Genomic DNA, 24,480 nt, shown 5'->3' with positions numbered 1-24,480 from the left:
CTGGGTGCCCTGGGCAGGGGAAGTTTTTCCAAGGTCGCGAGTCGGCGGCGGCGGCGGCGCAGAGCGCGGGGCGCGGGCAGCCGGGGTCCCAGCGCGAGGGCGGGCGCGCAGCCCGGGGCCGTCCCGCCTCTCGCCGGCGCTCCCGGCCTTTCCCATCCGGCCCGCGACGCTCCGCCCGCCCCGTCCCACATGACACCGCCTCCGCCGCAAACTTTTTCCTCCCCATCCTGCCGCGGCTCGAAAGGAATGGAAAATGGCGGCCTAGGCGCCGAGTTTCCTGCCCGACCAGCGGCGGCGGAGGTCCCGGCGGCCTGGGGCGCGCGGCCCGCGCGGAGCCATGACGCGCTGGGTGCCCACCAAGCGCGAGGAGAAATACGGCGTGGGTGAGCACGCGCAGACCTGCGCCGCCGCTCGCGCCCGCTTCCCCCGGCGCGGCGCTCCCGCGGGGAACGCGGCGACACTCGGCGGGGCGCCGGGGGCCTGGGGCCGCGGCGGGGCGCGCGGCCGGGAGGAAGCGTGTCCGCCCCGCCCGCCCCGGCCCCAGCGCCGGGCACTGCCCACCCCGTCCCCGGGGCGCGCGCCGCCCCCGCGCCCCCGCGAGAGTCCGGGCGGGCCGGGCTGGGGACACGCGGGGTGGGGGGCGGGTTCTGTCACTTCCCGGGTGTCCCCTCCGACATCCAGCTCTCGGGCGAGCACCCCGGTGGCCGAGCCCTCCAGCCGCCCGGGACCGCCCCCCAACTCATAGGTCCCGCGCTGCCCCGGGACGAAGCCCGCGGTCTCTCTGGGCCCTGCCGGGAAGCCCGGGTCATTGTCTGCGAGCCTCTCGGCTTTTTGGAGGGAGTTGTGTGCAGCGCCTGGGTCTCCCGGAGGACGGTGTCAAGTTGCCGTGATCCAGGCGAGGACCAGTGCTGTTTGTTCCCCAGTGGGACGTGGCCTGCGAGACCCGGGCGGGCCGGTCGCGCCGGCCCCGCCAGCTACTTGGTGGCCCTGCCTGGACAGCGCGGGAGCCTCGCAGAGAAGCGGCGGGCGCTGCGGAGTCCTCGGGGGCCGGGCAGAGCGCGTTCGGAAGGGCGGGACCTGTTTTGGCGGCTCTGCTGCGCTTTGTCATTTCCTGAAGAGAGTAGGGGGGTCGGTTGCCAGTTTACGTTTCCGACCCCAGTGTGCATTCCAGAGAGCGACGCTGTCCTTAGTGGCAGAACAAACAGACCCCAGCCCCTCCGTGCTCTGCTGTCGTTCCCCGGGGTGTTTGCAGCCGGGCCGCCTGGGCTCCTGCCTTCTCCGACTAGCCCACCGGATTGTACTCTCGGGGTGCGGCTCCCTGGACTCTGCATCATCCCTGCTGGTTTTCAGTCCCACTTTCCTTCTTCCGGCTTGGCAACCCCAAGAAGTCGACCACCTGCCTCTGCCTGACTTGTAAGGCCTTTGTGACCTGGCCTGGCCTCCCCTGCCCGCCAGGCTGTGTCCTCCTCGGGTTCCCTGTCTTCAACTGAACCTTTACTGTCCCGTGTTCCTGTCCCTACCCCAGGAGTGTCTTGCCCAGGCCCACTGCTGGTCTGGGTCAGTCCTGATCCTCTGTCCTTAGGAAGTCGCCCCCGGGGCTCTCCTTTTCTGCGACCCCAGTTGCTAATCTCTGCCAGGTGTCAGGGACATACCATGGGACCAGCTTGGACAGTGGCATGGGGACAGTCCTGAGGCTGTTCTAGGTCGCACTTGGCTTGTTGCCCTGGTGGAACCAGGGGCCCCCTTGCTTCAGGGCCAGTGTGGCTGGGCTCTCCTCTCACTCCCTGGTAAAGGTCGGGAAACCTGAGACTCAGACACCGCACGGAGGTGCCCCGCAGAGGCGGGCGTCCCGACCCGGGGAGCCGAGCGAGTAAGCAGCGAGGGCGCCCTGTGTGCCTCCGGGAGGGTGCGGTCCAGGGCGCCTCCTGAGAGAAACGTCTCCACGAATTTGCATCTGATGAGGGAGGTTTGGGACAGAGGTTTTGCCTGGGATGGGCATGGGTGTGGTGTGGTGTGAGGAGGAGCTGGGGCCCTGGGGACCGCAGGAGGCGAGCAGAGGGGGAGGTGGGGAGCAGTTCTAGCCTTCGCCCAGGGTTTGCCCCTCCATCCTGTGCTGTGGGGGACAGGCACTGCCTTTGCACAGGCTCGCCCACACTCGGAATCGCTACATTCTGGATTTGAACCCTGGCCTTGACTCCAGAGCTCAGGGGTGCCCCTTCCCCACCTTCATGGGCTTGTTAGCCAGATGGGGAAGGGTCCTTTGTGAGGCACCACCTTTTCATACACCTTGATACCCTTCGTTGGCACTCAGGGTGGCCTGGATGATGCCTGTGAGGACGCCGCAGGTGTGGACACCTGTGGAGTAGCTCACCGTCGGTCCGCAGAAGATCAAAGGGAAGGCTTGCACGTGGAGGGGGCAGGGTCCGCTTCCTGGGTGGGTCAGAGCTGTGTGCCTGCGCACTGGTCTCACTCCTTCCGGAAGCTTCAGGACCACTCACGGGGGTGACTTTGAATACTGCCGCTTTGGCTAATACGCTGGTTTAAGGGAAACTCTGTTGGAAAGGCTCCAAAAAAAAAAAAAGCATTGTGGAAAGCTTTTCCGGGCAGCTCTGGGAAGGTAGGGGAGTGGGCTGTCCTGCGTGGGGGCGGCAGGTGGAGGTCAGATAGCTGACCTGCGGGGAAGCCGGCACAACTCGCTCACCCACCCCGCCCCCGCCCCCGACAGAGCTTTCAGTAGCTAGAAGCCCTGTCAGGGAGCACCCTGGGCCTGGAATGCCCCAATTTGTGCCCAGTGCAGAGAGGAGGGCGCTGGTCTCCAGAAGGGTGCTGACAGGGAAGATGGAAGCCCTGGAGGTAGGGATTCAGTCCCATTAGCTAATTGGCTGTGTCAGCCTAAGGGAAAATTACTGGATGTCTCCCTCACCCGCCATTGTTTGGAGGCAAATGACAGGGCCGAATTGTCCTAGAGAGGCCCTGGTGGGTCTGTGCGTGGGCCCCGCGTCCACTCCGGCCACTGGCCTGGCCGCTGACAGATTCACAAGGGGAGAGAACATGATAAAACTCCATCTCATTTGGAAGCATGAATCACAGCTCATTGTTTGCAAGTGCTTGGAGTCGGTCAGAAGCAGTGTCTCCGGATGAGACACTTCAGTGCTTTATTTATGCCCTCCGATGGGGAAGGAGCAAACAGGTGACCTGTTGCGTCCTCAGCAAAGGCAGGAAACGCTGGTCCCTCTGCCTGGTGCCTGCGCCCTGCCCCCACTCCACTGCCCCGTCGTTCCGGTGGGGGTTGCCCATGAGATTTCCCAGCCATTTCACGTCTCCTTGGACTTCACTTTGGAGGATCCGGCCTATTAATGCAGGCATGCATGTTGACCTAGCTGTCATGCCGAGGGGTTGGGCCTGCTGAACATTTCCATCACCCCTCCCCTCCCCTGCCACGCCCCACGCACTAGGCAGGGTCTTCCGTCCTGACACAGTGACACTGTGTTCGTCCGCGGATCCTGCTCCTGAGACTGGGTAGAAGTCAGCAGCACATTCTCCCGTCACACTTGTGGCTGGTGTGTGAGGCAGCACCCCCAGACGTCCGCGCCCTGCTCCCCGGAACCTGTGAGTAGGATGCGTGACATGGCGCAGGGACTTCGCAGATGTGATTAAGGTTATGAACCTGAGATGTGGACGTGCGTGATTCGCACGGGCCCACGAGCAGAGAGCTTCCTCCAGCTGGTCACAGAAGAGGGACCTGGAGGAAAGGTGCAGGCGTGTCAGGGATTCTGAGCGGGGAAGGGCTTCATGCGCAGCACTGGCCCTGAGGTTGAGGGCCCGCTTGCCAGGACCAGAGAGAGGCCCCTCGGAGCTAAGGCGGTCCCAGCTGACAGCCAGCACGGAAGTGGGGACCTCAGTGCTGCCATCACAGCTGGGTTCTGCCTACACCCTGTGTGTACCTGGAAACAGAGCCAGCCCAGGGCCTCCCAGGGGAGCCTCGCCTGGTGACACCTTGACCCGGAGCCCCAGAGGCACCGGGGCCTGACCTGGGCAGCTGAGGGACACACGTGGGCGGTTTTGGGCTGCCCAGGTGTGGTCGTCTGTTAAGGCAGCAGCAGAGAACAGACGGGTGTGGAGCAGCCCGGCCTGGGGGCGTCGGGTTCCCCTTCCAGCCTTCAGCTTGGCCCTGAAGCAGATGGAACAGCAGGGGCCCCGAAGGTGCCCCTTCCTCGGGCCTCTTCCATGCAGCACTGTTGCCAGGCACACAGACACCCTAAGTCCCGGCTCCTGCTCCCTAAGTGCCCTTGCGCAAACGACACCTGCCCGCTTCTCTTCAATCTTCTGGTCTGGAAAGCGGCGTGGAGCCTGCCCGTGGCAGAAGCTGGGGAGGATTCACGGTGTTCCTGTGGGACGAGCGCGCCATGGAGCGCGGCTTTATTAAGTTTTTATTTAATAAAGTGCAGCTTAGAGCTGCAGTGACAAGTGGTTTCCTGTTTGGATCTAAGTCACAGGCTCTGAAAGTGCCTTTGTGAGAACTTGGATTTCTTAATGCTGCGTTTTGCCGCTGTATTTGGGGGAAATGGCATTTGCCCTGTGGGGGAGCGTGACTAGGAATAGTGTAATCCCCAAATAAATGGGGGCGTGTGGGGGCTGCAGAGAGATCTCGTGTTATCTAGAGCAGCAAGCAACCTGCTACTTTGGGGAAGAAAATTAGATTTGATTGTAAGTAAATAGCAATGCAGAAGTTTTCGTTGACTGGAGTTGCAGAAAAACCAAATTAGGGCATATTCTCTTTCTACAAACTGGATTTTACTTTGGAAACATTATAAACATTTAACATGTATTGTCGTGCCAGTGTTTGCCCGGGATGTAGGCATCTCACCGGGGTTGTGTTAGTATGAACACTTCTCTCGTGCCCCCTGGGGATGCAGGCAGTGGGGACCAAGGAAAGAAAGCGGCAGTTGCTGAGCGCTTCTCTGGGTGCGTCAGGTGATGCCTCCGGGCCTGTGCCCGGCTATCCAGAGGCGCCCCTGGGCTTCCCTCCCTCCCGATGCGCTCTCCCGCTTTGTTCCTATTCGTTGGGGATCCAGAACCCTGGAGCTTATATTCTGGAAGAAGGTCAGCAGTTCCTCAGAATTCAGAATTCAGCTCTCTCTCTTCTTAACTTACCTTTGTATTTTCAGGTGACTATACACACGTGCCGCTGTAAGAAATAACACTGAGAGATCCCATGAACACACGGCCGGTTCACGCCGGAGTCAGAGCTCGCAGATAGAGGGCGGCCACAGAACCGGGGTGCCCCCGCTGGTAGAGACCCAGAGGGTTCCTGCCACCCCAGGGCCCCGTCACCCTGTGGTCCTTTCCGAGTCACGCCCACCTCCCTGTTCCCGCCCACATAGTCCCTGGCAAACGTTCATCAGTTTTCCATTTCAGTAATTTGTCATTTCAACAGTGCTACATGGACAGAATCATGGGTTGCCGTATTTATTTTTTATTTGTTGAATTCTTCACTCGGCATCCGTCTCGGGATTTTCCTCGGGTGTTTGTACGAATGGGTACTTGGTTCCTTTTCATTATGAGAGCGGCCTGGGTGTGGCTGGACCACAGATGCTTCCCACACCCGCCTGGGGGGACGTCTGCGTCGGGGCTGTTCCAGCCATAGCTGCTACGGACGTACACACAGAGGTTTTTGCAGGGATGGGAGCCTTCCTCTGCGGGGACCGACGGCCCGCGGCGCAACTGCTGAGCCGTGGGGAGGGCGCGTGCTTAACTTTCGAAGAAACCGCCCGGTTGTCCCAGAGGGGCTGCCCCGCTTCGTGTTCCCAGCAGCCCCGTCTGTTGATCCAGCTTCCCTGGATCCTCACCTGCGCTGGGCGTGGACCCTGTCCTCTGTCTGAGCCAGTCCCAGAGGCGCGCGGTGGGCGGTCACCGGGGGTTGGGTTGGCGTGTCTCCTGGCAGCCCACCCTTGAAGGCTCCCTTGGTCTAGTTGGGGAGGTGACCACGCAGGCAGCTGCCGGTGCTGTGGGGCCAGGGGGGCCACGGTGTGTGTGTGTGGATGCTCGCAGCAGGGGCAGCAGGAGCAGGGCCACCGAGCTGTGAAATTGCCGGGCTTGTACCTTCCCGAAGGGCCCGCGTGCGTGCAGTGTGCAGGCCGGTGGGCGGGCCCAGCAGTGGCCGCAGGCAGGGAGTTCCCTGTTCAAACTCACTCAGAGTCTTGAGGTCTGCAGAGAGGTGAGCTGGCGGAGGGGACCCCGTGAATGGCTGGAGCTTGAGTTTTAGCCCTGACAGGGCCACTTTTTATTCCTGGGATCTGGTGCACGTCATTGGGCCTCTCCAGGCCTAGTTTCTGCACTTTCAAGGCAGGTGCTGACGCGGAGTCTGTGTCTCAGGCGGGCGGGAAGGTCGCAGGGATGTCCTAGTGGAGAGACAAGTATGTTTCCTAACTTTGCTTTCGATCGTATGTGGGAAGCACTTTCGGAATCCATGTACAGCGCGTGTGTCTTAGTTTGTGCCGTAACCAAACGTCACAGATGGGGGTCTCGAATGGCAGAGATTCCTTCCCCTCCCCGTTCCAGAGGCTGGAAGTCCAAGATCAAGGTGTCGGCAGGGCTGCTCCTCCTGAGGCCTCTCTCCTGGGCTCGCCACGGCTGTTCCCATGTGTGTCTGTGTCCTTGCCTCTTCTTGTAAGGGCCTCGGTCATGTTGGTCATATTGGATTAGGGCCCACCCTATGACTTCATTTTATCTTAATAACTTAAAAAAATTGGTTGTCATTTCAAGTTGCAGAATTAGGGGAAACTGACAATTATGATGAAGCACAGAACGTGGCCACAGTGAGATGGGGCCATTCTCTAGGCCATGCAGGACAGCACCATTGTCACACAGAGCCCTTCTTCACCCCCACGTGACAAGGGGCGCAAAGCTACCAAATCAATAGCTATCTCTTGGCAACGTTTTCCCTACAATGTCATTGCAGTTGTTGAAAACTATTAATTTTAAATGTGTTCTGTAAATGCAACAGAGACATGCTTAGATTCTAAGCTGTTTCTGTTTTTTGAGGTATTTAATATAGATTCTTCTCCAGGTCTGTGTCCATGTATGAATGAATGAATGCTTCACCATGTGCTCTGAGCACACGAGTTGAAAACCCTTTCCATTGTGCAAAGGTATCTTTACTCAGGTGGTTTGTACTAAAGCTTTCTGAAAATTACTAATATTCTACTTTATGTATATGGCCTTGACCTGTGGCATACTAAGTCAGAACATCAGTATTTTGCCCACCAGAAATGTTAACATTTGTTCGCAGATAGGTATCTGCAAGAGTGGAAAACAGGGTGGTTTGCTACATGAGAATTTTTAAATTTATTTATTTGTTTTTAATGGATTAATTGATTTGTTTAATTTTAATCACTTTTTTAAGTATATTTTACTGTTTATGTTGTTACAATAGTTCCAATTTTTTCCCCCTTTGTTCCCCTCTGCCCAGCACCCCACTTCCCTCTTGCAATCCCACTCCCCTTAGTTCATGTCCATGGGTCGTGCGTATAAGTTCTTTGACTTCACCCTTTCCTACATTATTCTTAACTTCCCCCTGTCTATTTTGTACAAACCAATTACGCTTCTTCATCCCTGCACTGTATCCCCATTTCTCCTCCTCCCCCCTCCCAGCTGATAACCCTCCAAATGATCCCCATACCTATGATTCTGTTCCTATTCTGGTTTGCTTAGTTGGATTGTTTCTGTTTTTTAGATTCAGTTGTTGATAGTTGTGAGTTTGTTGTCATTTTATTGTTTGTAGTTTTGATCTTCTTTTTCTTAAGTAAGTCCCTTTCACATTTCATATTCTAATGGCTTGGTGGTGGTGAACTCCTTTAGCTTTACCTTGTCTGGGAAGCACTTCATCTGCCCTTCCATTCCAAATGATAGCCCTGCTGGATAGAGTAGTCCTGGTTGCAGGTTACCTTTCATCACATTGAATACTGCTTGCCAGTCCCTTCCTGCCTGCAAAGTGTCCTCTGAGAAATCAGCTGATAGTCCTATAGGCTCCCCTCTGTAGGCAACTCTCCGCCTCTCTCTTGCTGCCCCCAGGACTCTGTCTTTATCTTTCACCTTTGGCATCTCAGTCATGATGTGTCCTGGTGTGGTCCTCTCTGGGTCCAGCTCGCCCAGGACCCTCTGTGCTTCCCGGACCTGTATGTTCATCTCTTTCGCAAAATTTGGGAAGTTGTCCTCATTTTTTCCAATTCTTGCTTCCTCATTTTGCACTGGTTGACCGTTTTTTTCTTCCTTATGTTCCAAATCATTGATTTGAACCCTGGTTTCCTTCCCTTCCCCATTGGTTTTGTGTGGATTTTCCTTCGTTTCACTTAGCATAGCCTTCACTTCTTCCCTTATGTGTTCGCCGTACTCAAGCATATCTGTCAAGCCCGTGAGCATCTTTATCACCAGTGTTTTGAATTCTGCCTCTGTTAGGCTGGCTATCTCCTCATCTGTTAGGTTGGCTGTCTCCTCATCACTTAGTTCTCTCACTGGAACCTTGATCCGTTCCCCCTTTTGGACCATACTTCTCTGTCTCCTCATTCTGACAGGCTCCTGTGTTTGTTTGCCTCTGTGTCTTAGGTAGAGCTGTCACTCCTGTTACATTGTAAGGGGTGGAGCCTTAGGTATTCCTCAGTACAGGCGACGTGTTTCACCACGTTGTGGCGCTGTATGTGGGCGAGGGGTCTGAGAGGGAACAATGCCACTTGTTCAGCTCTCTAGCTGTTGCCAGAGTGGGTGGGTCTATGTGTCCAGCCATGGGGACCCTTTATACAAGCGGACTCTGCTGAGACTGGCAGTTTCTGCCTCCAACCCAACCCCCACTGGTCTGCACAGTCAGAAGCAATGAGGCTTGATTTTCCCTGGTGCTGGGATCGTGAGCTGCAAGGTCCGGTGAGAAGCTGGGAATGCTCCTCGGGTGTCCGTCCTGATTTTTAAAATGTGCGACTGCGCTTTCTTCTGGCCTGCCATTGTCGCCACCACACCGAGTCCTCTTTGCTCTGGCTCTGCCCCTCCTGCTTGTCTGGATGAGTATTTCTTCTTTATATCTTTGTTTGCTGGACTTCCATGTAGTTTGATTTTCTGGAACTTCTGGTTGTCTTTAATTTTGAGGTAGTTGTATTCCTTCTTAGTTGTGGAAGGAGACACAGCGTGTCTGTCTACGCCTCCATCTTGGCCGGAAGTCCTTAATCACTTTTTTAAAGACTATCTCTGAATATTGTCATATTCTGAGGTCTGGGGTTAAAACCTTCAACTTTTGTATGTATTTGGGGCACACAGCCCAGCCCTGAACGTGATGGTTATCATGGTATAAGACTTTTCCTCTGAGTTTTCACTCTGCCTTCAGTGGCCACCATCTGGGTGGTTTTCTTCCGTGAGGCTGTGGGTCCTCAGTGCTCTGGGGACACCTGGGAGGTGAGGGGTCGGAGCTGGCAGCCTAAAATCCCCTGCCATCCCGAGGCTGATGGGATCAAATGTACAGACTTGAATTAGTTTCTGCTGAAACCTGGCAATTCCCTGTAACCTGATAGTGACAGGAAGGTACAATCAGGTAGTTGGAGACCCGGACAGGAAGTTGTACCATTTTTCAGTGAGTTCATCCCCATGGCGAGCGCACCGGGAGGAGGCTGTTCCCGGCGGCCTCAGCAGTGTTGACCCGCTGGCAGGTGGGTGCTGAATGTGCAGACACACAGGCCCGCTCTGCCGTCAAAGGGCGGATGGATGGTTTCAGCCTAGACAGGTGTCTGTCTCCTTGTTAACTTTTCACTTGGGTGCCTTAGAGGGAAACAGGTGTTTTCTCTTAGCACATGGTATGTGCCAAAGGTCGCAGGTTCGCAGTCATACCCAGCCCTCCCGGGATCTCGGCCCCACCTCCCGCCAGCCGAGTGAGCTTGGGTGAGGGGCTTGCCCGAGCCTTCCCCTCTGGAAGATTGGTGGCGACACTCACCTTGCTGGGCCGTTCTGGGGCAGGAGAGAGAGAGCCCAGCACACACCTGGCCCCTGCTCTGTGCATGGTTGCAGTCAGTAGCTTTTTCCTATTTGACTGATTCTAAGTAGAAGACTTGCCTCACCTGAGGCAGGATCTCTGGGTGAATAATTCTGGTCTAAAGCAGCGTGACCATGTTGCTTTGGCAGCCCCCGCTCTTGCAAGGGCCCGAGGTGGGAGGGGAGTTTACGGCTTCCCTAGTATTTTAACGTCTGTCTCAGGCCAGGGTCCTGAAGGGGCCTGATGAAGCCAGATCTTTGGAGCTTTCCTGGGTAAATCTCTCGTCAGAAACGTCACCCAGCCTGGTGCCATTGCTGGGTGCAGGTTCTGTCTGCTGCTGCTTGGCCTCCGGAGTGTGGAACACAGATTCTGTGCCATTTGAGTGATTTTGTTTATCTTCCTTGGCTATGTTAGGTACACTTCTCTGTATAAACGTAGCTGTGGCAATACCCTTTCTGCATGAGGGTTGGCTGCTGGGGGGGCTGCCCGCCCTCCCGCTCCCGTTTCTGTGTCCAGAGCTCAGTGCCCGGCCAGACCCAGCAGCAGCCGGGGCCCCGCACGGGGAGGAAGGTGGGCAGAGGGAGCTGTGGGGACAGAAGGGGCCAGGGCGGTGGGCGCCGGTCCACGGCGCACGGCAAGGGCCTGGAGCAGCGGGCCCTGCCTCTGCGTGCGAGTGGCTGTGCTCCATCCAGTGTTAGCTCGTGAGCTGCCTAAGGCTCAGTGCCGAGTACCTGTGAACATCCGTGATATCGCCTTCCAGTGGAGGCTGCCCGGTCACAGCCAGTGCCCTGGTGCGCAGGCTGGGATCCCGGGGTGGGTGTGGGGTGGGGTCTGACCTGCATAGTATAGACATGCTGGATTGGACCATTCTTGGCCCCAAGGGGCTGCCTGTGGCTCGTGGGGCGCTCAGCAGCATCCAGCCTCTGCGTATGGGGTCCCAATAGCAGCGCCTTGCCCTCGGGTATGACAGCTCCAGACACTGCCACATGGCCCTGTCTCTGAGCCCAGGAGGGCTTCCGCTGAGACCCTGGGAGGCGCAGCGCTGGCAGCAGCTTCTCGTGGGTCAGCACTCGGGACAGCTGTGTTTATGGCTGGTGCTCTGACCTTGCTATCTGAAGCGGAGCGTCCCCTGCATATTTGGGAAGGAAAGGTCGAAACTTGCAGGACTTGATTCCTGAAGGGTGTGTTTCTTTCGGATTACAGGCTTAGGAGGCGTGGCCAGGAAGCCTGGGCGTGGGGGTGGGGGGTTGGGCCAGGTGTCTTGGCTGCGTGTGCTGCCTCTGCTTTCTGAGAGGTCAGGTCCTAGGAAACATGCGTCAGGCCCAGGGAGATGGGGACCACCCCCCACGTGTTGTCTGAGAAACCCCGTTCAGGCTTCTCTGACCCTTTCAGAAATAGAAGAGCTTTCGAGGCTGTTCTCAAACCTTTTTTTTCCCTTTTCTAAAATAATAACTTATTTTCTTTAACGTAATTGACTTTCCCAGTGGCAAATAATGACTGAGCAGGAGGGAAACGTGATTATTTTTCTTCCAAATTGCTGCGCTTCTATTAACTTCACAAGATTTATTTTCAAGTCCTTCTAACGTCATGTGTGTCGGCCCATTTTTCAAAGGCAGGAATGCGTCTTGGTCCTTCCGACCCGGTGGCCAGGCCGCCCAGTTTCTTCAGGTGGTTTTCTGGGGGTGTTGCTTTAAGGATCAGCCTGGAGAGGCCAAGGGGAGGGAGAGGTGGGGACAGAAACCCGGGATGCAGGAGGGGTGGGACTCAGTTCCGCTGACCTCAGTGACGTCTGGAGGCATTTTCGTGCCCAGGCCCCGAGGCGCTCAGCCCTGCGTGTTCTGGCAGGCCACAGTGCCTTTGCACATGCTCGCCCATCTGCCTGGAAATACTCTTTACTTTCCACCTGCCTCGCTTTTCCAAGCTCTGCTCAACTTGTGAGCCTTTCTCGACTCACCCAGCTGGATGGGGGCCCCTTGCAGGCTGCTCTGGGCGGTCCGTGCATGCTGAAGCCTCAGGGAGAGTGTGCCCCTTACCCCTGTCCCTTCTGGATGGAGGGCTCTGAGGCGAGGACCTGGGCTGTGTTGCTTCCTCTGGTTGCTGTGCCTGGTCTGGCGCCTGGCAGAAGGACAGAGAGTTTATCTCAGCACAGTGTCCCAAGCTGCCTGGAGAGCTGGGAGTCCCTGTTGCTGGGGAGTCACCTCCCTGGATTGGCGGGGCGTGGCGGGGGGGGGGTCCTCCATCAGCTCAGCAATCCAGTGGGTGATCATATTCAGTGGCTTTAAAGCTCCCCACTCCTGGCTGCAGGGGGCTTCCTAAAAAGGGGCTCTGTCCTGACTAATGTGGATGCCAGGTCCCGTGTGGCATTCGTATTTGGTGAGATTGGGGGGCCCGGCATTTCAACTACATGCCACCTGGGGGCACACCCCTATTTCTGTGACTTTCTTGTCCCTAGAACTTCCCCCTCAGCTTCGCTCTCTTCTCAGCATTGATATAATTCAGCTCCTCAGGTCCCTTTTACAGGAATGTTCGAAGAACGTGCTTTCTGAGTCTGTCGTTGGTGTGGGGACCGCAGGGGCTCCATCAGCAGGGGGAGAGGAGCAGGAGGCCTCGTGTGAGAGGGGGTGGTCGTGGGGGCGACCCTGGCTCCTGCTGCTGGCGGGTGTGGGACCTGGTGGAGCTCCAACCGCTGGTCTCCTGTGCAAGGTGCTCTTGCCGCCTGCCTTTCCTGCCCCGAAAGGTGGTGATCAAGAGTCCGTGAGGTCACGGCAGACCCTACGTGCTGAAGGGCTCTGTGAAGCGTGGCAACCCATAACGACCTGTCCGGGAATAAATATTTCAGGCTTTGCAGGCCAAGAGGCGAAATTGAGGTTACTATGTGTAACCATTAAAAAAAAAGGAATCATTAGAATAATGTAAAAATTGGAAAACATCTTAGAAGTTCCTGAAAATTAAACAGAATGACCAGATGAACTAGAAATCCACTCCTAGTTTTAAAACAAGTGCTCAAAGGAACACTTGTACGTGAATGCTCAGACCGGTACTGTTCCCAGTCCCCCAAAGAGGGAGGTGGCCCAGATGTCCGTCAGCGGGTGAGTGCAAAGACCAAGCGTGGCTGCCCAGACGCTGGAATATTATTCAGCCAGCAGAACAGATCAGGCCTGACACGCGCTACAGCACAGGGGGCCTCGAGGACATCCTGTTAGTGAAGGGCGCCAGGCACACGGGGACAGGCATTCACTTTAGGTCAGTTGCCCAGACAGGCAAATCCATGCACACAGGAAGTGGATTAGTGGTCACCAGGGGCTGGGGTCGGGGGGGGGGTTATGGGAATATTTTAGAATGAGGTAGAGTTGTCCGTTGCACAACATTGTGAATGTATGAAATGCTACCGAATTGTACACTTCAAAATAATTTTTGGTTCTGTGAGTTTTATCTCAGTGTAAGAAAATGGTAAAAACCTTCCTTATCTCACAGGCAGTACAGAGCCCAGCTGGGCTGTATTTGGCGCGGCTGATAGTTTGCGTGCCCCTGGTGTAGCGTCTTAGGCGCTTTAAATTTTAGAATAGCGATGGTTACTTTTGGTGATGATATCATATTATGTGCTGATTAGGAGAAGAAAGCTTGCACTAGGAAAGGTCCGGATAATGACCGCTCAGGCCATTCAGAAATAACCTGTGTGTAGAGAGAAGACAGAAGTGTGGGATTCGCAGACGCTTCAAGGCTCAACGTCTGGTGTTTCTGGTCGAGGAGTTGGGGTCTGGGAGGCTGCGGCCGAGCCTTAGCGAGTTGGAGGCCCTGGGAATGCTGGGAGTGGGGTTGGGGCAGGAAGAGTCGGAAAGGTTCGAAAAAAGAGTGATTGAACAGAAATCCAGCTCTTTAGGGCCCCTGAAGCCTCTTCAGCCACGCTGCTTCCAGAGCAGAACCCAAAATGCCCATTTCGCATGTTCCCTCTGAGCGGCAGGTAACGGGCCAGGTGGGGTCAGGGCGCTCACACCTTCGTGGGCATGGTTTCCGCGCTGACCTCGGTGACCGGGGGCGGCCACTGGGTGGTGGGATTGACGTGGAGTGGGCCTTGCGCATGAACGCTTGAAGTTGCTGGAGATGACGTTGGAGGGAAGTGTTTCTGAAAGACAAAGAGTTCGTAATCGTGGCATAAACAGTATTGCATCAACCCTTCTGTTTTTAAAGTCATATTTCGTTTACCTGCCACCGAGGCGCAGTGGCCCTGCACGTTTTCCTTAAATGTGTCCTCTGACAACAGTGTCACCGGCTTAGAAAACGCTCCCTGGGCGTCCACCTTTCTCCCTGATAACGACCCAGCCCGTGGTTGGGAGCGCCCCACGAGCCCAGATAAGTGGTGAGGGCTGTGGAGTCGTGTTTTCCATTTTTATTAACATTTCTCGTTCTGCACAGCCCACCTTCCTGGGTAGGAGGCCTCGGCTGCCCCTGCTTATGCTCTGAAATACTTTTAATCGTGGGTACACGCTCATGCACAGCGTTGGGTTAGACATGGCGGCATCCTGGATCTTCACTTTGCGCATGGGGTCTCTTGATGCCTTTTCTTACCACTCCGGACTCACGGGTACATTTCTGGACATGCACACACTGCAGAGTGTGTGCTGGGAGCCACCACCTGGCAGTGACTTGTGTGGCGCTAAACATGCATGCCCCGCAGAGGATGTCCTGTCACCACCACGCTGGCAGTGACCAGTGCGTGAGCCCTGATACAGAGGACAGGGGCAGGAACACACGGGTGGCATAGGCGAAGAGGCGTTTCTGGGAGTGAACCGTATGGAAGGAGCGACACGTGAACCCTCGTGGCCCCGTTTGACCTCTGTTCCCTGTGCCTGTCCTTGGCCGCTGTTCCAAGTTCTCCGCTGCACAGAGAGGTCACGCTCTGTGTTTTGTGTCGTCTTTGTAGAAAATTGTCCAGAGACTCGGGTGGCCACTAATGTCAGGGTATGTGATGGTGTTAGTAGGTTTCAGGCTCTCTTTGGTCTACCTTTTTCTTTCAGTTTGGATTTTACATGGAGTTTGAGCCTGATGTGAACAGGACAGATTTAATTAACTGCCGTCCCTGCAATGGGGGCGCTGCTGAAATGTCCATGGGAGATCCTTCTGACAGAGTTAGATTGTTTGGGAGCAAGTGACCTCTTTCTTTCCCTCCAGAAAGAGGATCTCTGAGTTACTCTGTTCATTCCTTCTTGCATCCATCAGCTGACTTGGGGCCAGAGGGACTTACACGGCAGACCCCCTTCTAGGCATGGGGGACTCAGTGAAGACCAAGGCAACTAACTGTGCCCTTGCACTGCCTGTCTAGTGGGAAGACGGACTTGGGACCAGGCAGGTGTGATGCCCAGAGTAAGTGTGCAATCTTGTGCGGGGAGGACCCCTCCTGTGCAGGTGGGCAGGGCACCTACCCCAGGTGACAGCCTGGGGATGCTGTGGGAGCAGGGGTCCCTTATGGAGGTCTGGGGGCTGCAGGGCATACCTGGGGAGGGGAAGGAATGCGTGTTCTCAGCAGGGCGAGCTGCGTGTTGGGGTTTGGAGGGGAGGGGAGTGGCTTGTTGGAGCTGAAGTGATGCACACAAGCCCAGTGAAGGGCTCCCCGGCTTCAGGATGTAAACCCTGAGCAAGCCGGAGCGCTGCCAGCTGGGAGGAGGGGCCGGACGGGGAGCATGGGAGCATGTGACCCATTTCCCCATTTCCCTGGCGGGTCCTGCTCGGTGGTGGCCTCACCCTGGCTCTCAGCTGAGATTGTTGGCGGTGGGTTGTGTCCTGGGTGGTGGCAGGGCTCTGCCCCCTGGCACCTCACAGCACCTGTCCGCAGCCCGACTTGTGAACCTGCCGGGCATTATTAAGTCTGCAGCTCCCAACTCACCCGGCGCTAAGGAGACGTGGGCTTCCTTCTGCCATGTAGAAGCGTTCTTGGCACAAGCGCTGCACACCGGCACTGCCCTGAGCCAGAGGGTCGCTCTGTTGTGTCTAGACTGGCATACGGTTCCTTTCCGAAGCTCGTCCGTGGGCATTTAATCTCTTGGGGCATTGTCACGTATCTTGTTCCAGGACGGTGTCTCTGTCCGGCAGGTCTGCAGGGAGGGTGCTGTGCTGAACATGATAGTGGGTGTTGTCGGGGTGCTGGCAGGGGGGACGGGCACAAGGACCGGTGTTTCCAGCGTGTACGGGTCTGTCGGTACAGAGGACATCCATGCAAGTTCGTTGTGTTGGCATTGATTCTAGAACTCATCGTCAGGACCTGTTATGGGCTGGATAGTCACGGGCCTGCACCCCAGAGGGTCTGCAGTTGCCCCGAACTGGGGTGAATCCTGGCCATGCCCCAGACAGGCCCTGTGATGTTTAGAGTTAACGTCAGCCTCTGTGCTGCGGTTGACTCGTCTGTAAAGTGGGCATCATATCGTGCTAGTTGCTACCCCTTCATGCTGTCACAGATTAAAAGTCAACTCCCAGGTCATGTGCTTTCTTACTGGACTTGTTCTCAAGAGTGTTGTGGAGAAAGGGACTGCCCAAGGGGCCCGTTGCTGAGGGGTGGGGAGCCAAAGTGCTGTTCTTGATCCAAGAAGGGAGTCTGGGCTCGCGGGTGGTGGGCTGTTTGGGAGGCTTCCCTGAGGGGGCTCCTGATGGGTCTGGAGGGGGCTGAGGACCTGGGGAGGCTGCAGTGTGGGGGGTGCGCGCTGCGGCAGGCTGAAAGCTTGCAGGGTGGGCCAGGTTGTGGGAGCCTCGTCCTGAAGCCACAGGTTGAAGGAAGCATTGCCGGCTGGGAGAACCATTGCCAGGTGGGGGACTACTGCCGGGTGGGGGAAGCATTGCCGGGTGGGGGGACCATGCTGGTGGGAGCAGGTGGGCAGGGAGCGCTCTCTAGCACAGTTGTAAGTACATGAATCAGTTGCATGGCTTGCAGAAAAGGCATGTATTGAGGTGAGTTTCACGTAACGCAGAACTGAAGCTTGTGCCGCCTGGTCCATTCAACAGTGACCCCCCACCGCTGTCTGGTCCCCTCGTGCTTCCATCCCTCCAGGTGAGACCCCGCACCTGTTTAGCAGCTTCTCCTGTCCCCTCCTCCCCCGAGGCCTTGGCAGCCACCAGTCTGGGCTGTGTCTCCGTGGATTCACCTTTTCGGGATATTTCCTGTAACTGGAATCAGACCATCTGTCTCCCGTGTGGTCTGGCCCCTGTCACCGAGCGTCCTGTAGTTGAGCTTCGTCCACACTGTGTGTAGCAGGTGTCGGGGCTTCATTTCCTTTCCCAGCCGGGCAACATTTCATCGTGTGGACACAGACCGCGGCGTGTTACCCATTCGTGCGCTGAAGCCTGTTTGGGCAGTTTCCACCTTTGGCTGTTGTGACTGGTGCTGCCGTGAGCGTTCCCAGAGGATCTGTTTGAACACCCATTTGCCATTCTTCAGGGCACAGACGCCTACGGAGCGGCATGGCGGGGCCCTGTTGGAAGTCTGTAGTTGAGATAGTTCTTGATTCTTGGACGTGACAGCGAGCTCTTGGTGAGCCGTGGAGACAGCTCTGCCCTGCCGGGGGCGATGACACCCTCACAGAGTCAGCTCCAGGGGCCAGGGGCCCATCTGGGAGTTGGGAGTTCTCTGCACACACCCGGCTGAGCGAGGTCTCTGGGTCTCACTGGAGCCCCAAGGCGTGCCGGATGGTGCAGGAGCCCCGCTCTCTCTGCTGCTCTGGCGCCGGTGGGGCTGGCCTGGCTCTCAGCATGTCACGGGGTCAGTTACTTGGGAGAAGGGCGAGGGCAGTGGGGGGTCTTGGCTTTCACACCAGGGCTTAGAGTGGATGTGCTAACACTTGGGCACCTGATAACAGGAGGCAGGGGTCCCCCAGCTGTAACAGGGCCTGGGGTGACAGGAGCAGAATGGCAAGAGGGAAAAGGGGGTGATGCCCCTGAAGGAAAGGCAGGCTTGGGTCTGTGCCCCATCTTTACCACATTCTAACCAGGTAACCGCTGGCAAATTACACATTGCAATTTCTTCATCCCTCCAAACAGAGCGATCGGGAACCTACCTCATGGGGTGATGGCGAGGATGATGGGCACTGATGGGGGTCAAGTTGGTGGACAGTGCCTGACACGTGGTGAGTGTGATGGGTGAGTGTGATGGGTGAGTGACAGCTGTCATCTTAGTCTCCTGCCGCAGTGAAATGCTGACACAGTCCAGGGGCCTAAATTCTCCCGCAGTGCTGGCGTCTGAAACCACAGGGCTGGCAGGGCTGCCTCCCCTGGAGGCTCGGGGAGAGCGTGGTGTTTGCGTCTCCAGCGTCCGCTGGCTCCTGGCGGTCCTTGGTGTTCTAGTCTCTGCCAGTAAGGACACCAGTCGTTCGATTAGGGACCGTCCTAGTCTTAACTTGATTACATCTGCAGAGACCCTTTTCTAAAAAATAAGGTCACGTTCACGGGTACTAGGAGTTTAGATAGTTGAGTGTAACTTTTGGGAGGATGAAATTTAACACACAACAGGTACTAATTATGAATATTTAAAAATAAGGATCTGCTCTGGCTGGGTGGCTCAGTTCGTTAGAGTGTCATCTGTGCACCAAAACGTCACGGGTTTGATTAAAAAAATAATAATAAAATTAAAAAAAACCCATCTAATCAAGGACTATAGAATCCAGGGGAGATGACAGCACTGGGTGAGTGCTGGTGGCCCGGGGCGTTGCTTTCCTGTAGCAGGTGAAGCGCAGGCCTGGGTGGAGGGCAGTGGCACATGACTTCCTGTGTCTGCGCATCTGCGGGAAGGGTTGGGAGATCCTCACCCTTCGTCCGGAAGTCCTGCCAGCGAAGAAGCCAACCAGTGATTCAAGGAAAGGGGCCACAACAGCTTCGGAGATAAGACAGGCGTGAATGAGGACTACAGGCCTGCAGGGTCCAGGGACCCAAGTGGCCAGAGCTTCCCAGAAATAAGACGTGGGCCCTGTCTGCCCAGAGGACCCTGGGAAGTGTATTTCGCAGGAAGCCTCTTACGGGCTCCAGCGTGGAGAGACAGGAATTGGTAGAAAAGTCAAGCTCGCCACGTCCCAGGCTGCCCTGGAGAAGCAGGTGAACCAGATGCAGCTGGAGGTTTAGAGGAGCGAAGATGTCAGGGTCCCTGGCTGATCCCTCGGCAAATGGACATCTGTCCCAGAGCAGCAGTGGGACCTGGTCAGGTGGCAGCAGAGGAAATGCGAGGCCGGGGACACCCGCTGCCGGAACCAGAGCTCTGCTGTCCCGGGACGCTCTCTGGGTAGGCAGGGGGCCCCCTGTTCCCTGGAGCACCACCAGCTGCCCGTGGAAATGGTCCCACCTGGACGCATGGGATGGGTGTCACCCCAGAAGTCCCTGTAAGTGTCAGCTGGATGGGGTTTGAAGATGTCTTAAGTCCTTTTCCTCCTGAGACTCAGCTTAATGACTGCTGGTCTTTGGGAAGTTTTTTTCTTTTTAACAGCATGTGCCCGGGAGCGAGGCCATGCACAGTATCAGCCCTGGTTCACGGGGATGCCTCCCTTTCTCCCGCGGGGTGTGCCTATGTGCTTTAGTCCGTGTTCCCCAGGCTGGCTCGGGTAGATGCGGAGGGACCCCTGGGAGCATTTCTGTGGCAGCTGGAGGACAGCGAGGCCTTTGGCGTTGGACAGCTGGACGAGTGGGAGGCCCAGGGCCAGGGTCTTGGAAACGCACCACCGATGGGGGGCCGGCCTCTGGGAGGCTGCCCGTTGCCAGGCGCGTGTCTCCTGGTGTGCACCTCCCGCAGGTAGATGGATTGCAGGGCGGAGAGTGTTCAAGTTCCAGGGACGGCAGGCGAGCTCTTGCAGGTACGTGGAGCTGGAGGCGTGGAAGTGTGACTTGATTTGGTGGGAACACATGTAACTGGTAAAAATGGCTCTGTTAACGCTGTGACACACGAGATGCCAACACCCGCAGCATCACGTGGCTGAGGCCTTACCTGTGCGGTGGGGCCCTGCCTGTACGGGGTGCCATGCCCCGGATGCGACGCTGCCTTTCCTTACGGATTTGTCTTTTGCGTGAGAGGGAAGGCCCAGGCCGATACCAGCTGGGCTCCCTGATGTCCAGTGGGATGGTAGCTTTCTGCTTATTCTCCGTTTAAGGCATCAGCCGTGGGAGATTATGCAGCAATTCTGTGAAGATCTTTGAGCTCCCTGGGTTTTGCATGTAGCGTTTGCTGAGGGCCAGACCGAGAGGAACGGAGGAGGAACGCTTGCTCCCAGGGCGCTCTGCGCTGGCGTGAGGGCGGAGGGCAGAAAGGCCGGGAAGGGGGGAGTTTCAGCCAGCTGTACGAGGTGACGTCCTTATTCATCATGTTTCCCTTGAGACCCTTTGGGTTTGTTGACGGTGGTGCACTTGAACTTCCAAGGACACAGGTTCTCCAGCCGTGTTCACGTCCGTGAAATTGAAGTTGTTGTATTTACTCCTCACACCATGGCGTCCATTCTGCAGCAGCCCAGGTTTTATGTGTAGTGTTTCCGTGATCTTGGAACCTTCATAAAATTCCGTTTTTCATGGCCCCAAACCCAGAAACAAAACACCCCGGTCCTTGCTTTGTCACGTGCCCTTCTGATAAAGGGGCAGCCACCACACAGGAAGCCAGAGGGGCGCCTTCGCGTGAGAAGCACGCACGCTTAGCCATGACCTTGAGCAGACGTGCCCGCTGACTCCCAGCGGCTCGGTGTTGGACCCCCGAGCTCCCGAGAGAGGCCATACAGCCCCTGGATTTACTGTCGCCTGATCATCACCCGTGGTGGGTAGGAGCCAAGCCTCATAAATTCTGCGAGTGCCTGAAGATGAGTATTAACTTTATCTTTACAAAAAAAATCTCTGTTACCTGGCGTGAGCAATACATTGGAGCAGGACTTGAAATCCACGCTGCGGGTCTCTAGGGTTTCGGTCCTGCTCACAGGGCGGGTGTCAGCGTTATCTGTCCCCCGCCTGCTGTGAGCGGACATGGGGTGGGCTCAGTGGCATGGCACGGCCTGTGTGGAATTCACGGGTGTTTAGTTTTTAGGTATTCTTAGTTTAAAAACACTTAGGTTTCATTGTTCAGTTATAGCTGACAGTCTCTGGTATGTTGGTTTCACACACACAGTGCAGGGGTTTTAGGGTTTTGTTTTTGCCTGGTCCCTGGGGGAGCCCTTCGAGGCCTAGGGTGAGGATCAGGCGCGGGACGTGGGAGCCGTTGTTGTATTAAATGTGGCGAGGGCGTGGAAGTAATTCCAGCAAGGAGAATGGGTCGGATGGAGGGCTGCCGCACGCTCTGGCAGGTCAGCGAAGAGCTGTGCAGAGACCTCTCCTTTTATTGAGTTTTGCAAGTATAGAAATTAATAGGGAGGGTAAAGAATGAGCTCACAGGTACATTCCAATAATGATTACAGTATACAATTACTTACTTGGGATTAAAACAATGGGAGGTTAATATATAAACTATGAAGAATGATTTCTCTCAAAAGCAAAAAATAGGAATTCAATCATCTATTCTTTTAAGATTATGGGAACAGCCACACTGTTCCTTAAACTTTAACAGAAAGCACACAGGGTTAAACACCACCTGTTCTTGGCTTGGTTTGGTTTCCTTGGCAACATCAGGGAGGATGGAGTACTCTGCAAGATTCCTTTTAAGTCACAGAATGTCTTGAAACCCTTAGCCTGATCAGTCAGACTGTCGGCACCAGCAAGTCCAGCTTGCCAGCTCGGGTCATAGAGCACCCGGACCGAGAGGCATCAGAGCATGCCTCAGTTTAGAAACCTTGATTTCCAGCATCAAGCCGTTCCCTTGGGAGCATGGACGAGGGCCTTGTGGTCACATAGAAGGCCTCACGTGGCATGTTGCTGATTCCCATCCAGAATTTTCTACTTAAGAACTCCATAAAGTTCAGTTGCACTGTTAATATACTGCGTTGGGCCGGATGAGCGACCACGAGGTTGGAAGGAGGGCACTGCTTGCCCACGGCGTAGGCGGCTGCAGCCCCCGCCGCTGCACCGCAGAGGAATTGCGCTGCCCTCCAGGTGAAGTCCTGTCTAGATGTGGAGCGGGGCCCGTTCTTCACAGGGCCTGCCGTGGCCGCCCTGGCGCGCCGTGCAGTGCTCGCCACGAGCTATCGAGGCTGAGCCGCGTCCTTCAGCTTTTGGAAAGCGAAGGCGTCCTGTTCTGTCAACCTGGAGGGCACCTGCCTCACAGCCCCTCTGGCTTCCTTCTACCCTCTCCATTCTTGATTTCCTGACTTCTTTCTGATCCCCTGAGGGCTGGGAAGCCCCTGGAACACTTACTTTCTGTCTGATTAAGTGGCCCTACTGTGTGTTGCCAGCAACATCTGTGTAGAGGACAAGGTGCAGGCGGTGCTGCGGCCACCTGGGTATTGGGCCCTGTCCACCCCACACAGCAGCCGTGGCATCTGCCCAGCCCGCCTCTGTGTCCCTGGAGCCCGGGGCTGCTCTCCGCACGGGGCTGCTGGTTCAACATTTGTGGAACGAACGAGGCTGACAGGTTAAAATTCCCAGACCTTTCGGTGATTTGTGAAAGTGCTGCTGCTGAGCATTCGGAGCTGGGGCTGTTCTAGAAAGAGCAAACCTTTTCTGCTGAAGGCCAGACGTAAATATTTCAGGCGTCCGCCTCGGTTGCAATGACTCATTTCTGCCCTCGTAGCCGAGAGCCGCCCCAGATGAGGCAGCCGTGTGCGCGCTGGGCCGCCCTCCAAGGATGCTATTTACAGACACCGAAATTTGAATTCTGTGTAATTTTTGCATGTCATGAAATATTTTTGAGTTTTTCCCCCAACTCTTTAAAAATGGAAGAAACACCCTTGAGCTGTAGTTTATAGACCTCTGGTTTATGTGCTTGCTATAGATTAAGACTGTGTTCGAATTCTTTTCTGACAAAGGCATGACTTTCCACTTAAAAAAAATATTGGTGTAAAATTAAAGAAAACAATAAATAATTTCCTTATTTGGGTCTGTTGTTCTCTGGGGGTCAGTCCAGGGTTGGCGGTCATGCCAGGGCTGGGGATCATGCTGTGGTGGTGGGGGTTCATGCTGTAGTGGGGGGTCAGGCTGGGACTGGGGGTTCATGCTGTAGTGAGGGGTCATGCCAGGGCTAGGGGTCACGTTGTGGAGGGGGGTCATGCCGGCGCTGGTGATCATGCCGGACCTGGGCGTCATGGCGAGGTGGGGGGCCATGCTGAGGCCAGCCCAAGCACAGCCCTGGATCAGGGCGGCGGGTAGCAGTGAGTCCAGGGGAGACTGGATTTGAGGAGAGGCAAGAAAGAAGAGAAACTGGGCACAGTTCATGCTTCCTTCCACAGGCCTTTCTGTTGAAAGTCCTCCTTCTGTGGCATTTTTGCCTCTCATTCGGACATGTCCTTGTCTTAGTAACCTACGAGAAACGCACCCAGGGAGTGGAGCACGTTTATAGGAGCGGTGGCCGTCTCCAGCGCATGTGAGGGTCCGTGGCGCGCTGTGCTCCCTGATTTTGGCTACATTGGCAGGAGCTGACTGAGCATGGTCTGGAAACACCCGTCCTGGGAGCAGGAGGGACACCCAGCATTAGGCCCATTCTTTCAAACCAGGGCGACGTTCTACGTCAGACAACGCAGGACATCGGGGGCGCTTCTCTACTCAGTATAACTTTCGGGAGCTCCTGTTTCGGTGAACACCCCTCGCTCTGGGTAACCCCGAGTGCCAGCCTCTGTCGTTGGCCGGGGTGTGCGGAGTTAGTGTATCGAGTCATTATTGACAAGCACTGGGGTTGTGATAACAAACAGTAATTGTCTCTCTCTTATCAGGGAAATCAGAAGTGCCTGTTGAATTATAGTGACTATCACGTGGCTCTGTGAACTTGCCAAGGTAATCCTTTGAGGGTGATTGACTGTGATCGAAAAGCCCTATAGATGAGAAAGAGAACAGATGAAACATAAATAACCAAAGTCATGATCGGGTGTACATTTCTTTTTCTCCATCAGAGTATTTCCGGGACCTGCTGGTCAGAGTAGCCTGCCGGGGTCATTGTCTAGATGGAGACTCGTCATCATATCTCAATGGGTTTATCTGCCCCGCTGTGACCTCCCAGAGACTGCTCGGAGCCTCATGGTTTTACTGGTCTCCAGTGGACAGAGAGGAAGAGGAAGTTGGCAGTGGGCATTCTGTTGATGTGAAAGGAAATGCTAGCCCCTTTAAAAAAGCCCCACAAAGAAACAGACAAAAGAGATTACGTTTTGTGGGTAGATTGCCTCTCTCGAAATCCTGATGAAAATGTTCCTTTTATGGTCTAGTTTTGTTTGCCTCTCCTCATCCTTTAAAGCACAAACACCAAACAAAATCGATCAACCCAACAATAACAACAAAAAGACTGGCCAGTTCACAGCTAATCAGGATTTGTGGGGTTTACCTGTTCAAATAGTATATAATCGCCTTTCCTGGAAAACGTTCTCCTTTGTTTACCTGCCTTTGCAAGCCGGTGC

The 24,480-nt window shown here is 55.7% G+C and overlaps 1 protein-coding gene across 1 annotated transcript in view; it reads left to right on the top strand.

The window, feature by feature from the left end:
• The first annotated feature begins 234 nt into the window (after positions 1 to 234).
• DOCK1 (dedicator of cytokinesis 1) overlaps positions 235 to 24,480 on the top strand; it is a 385,242-nt gene continuing 360,996 nt past the window's right edge. The window contains exon 1 of the mRNA XM_090278686.1: positions 235 to 383. Coding sequence (XP_090134812.1) covers positions 338 to 383 — 46 coding nt within the window. The 5' untranslated portion in view covers positions 235 to 337. The remainder of the gene's footprint in view (positions 384 to 24,480) is intronic.

The sequence above is a fragment of the Furipterus horrens genome, unplaced genomic scaffold (genome assembly GCF_987537825.1).
Source record: "Furipterus horrens unplaced genomic scaffold, mFurHor1.1.pri manual_scaffold_5, whole genome shotgun sequence".
Classification (NCBI taxonomy): domain Eukaryota; kingdom Metazoa; phylum Chordata; class Mammalia; order Chiroptera; family Furipteridae; genus Furipterus; species Furipterus horrens.
This window is presented reverse-complemented; position numbering and strand designations above follow the sequence as displayed.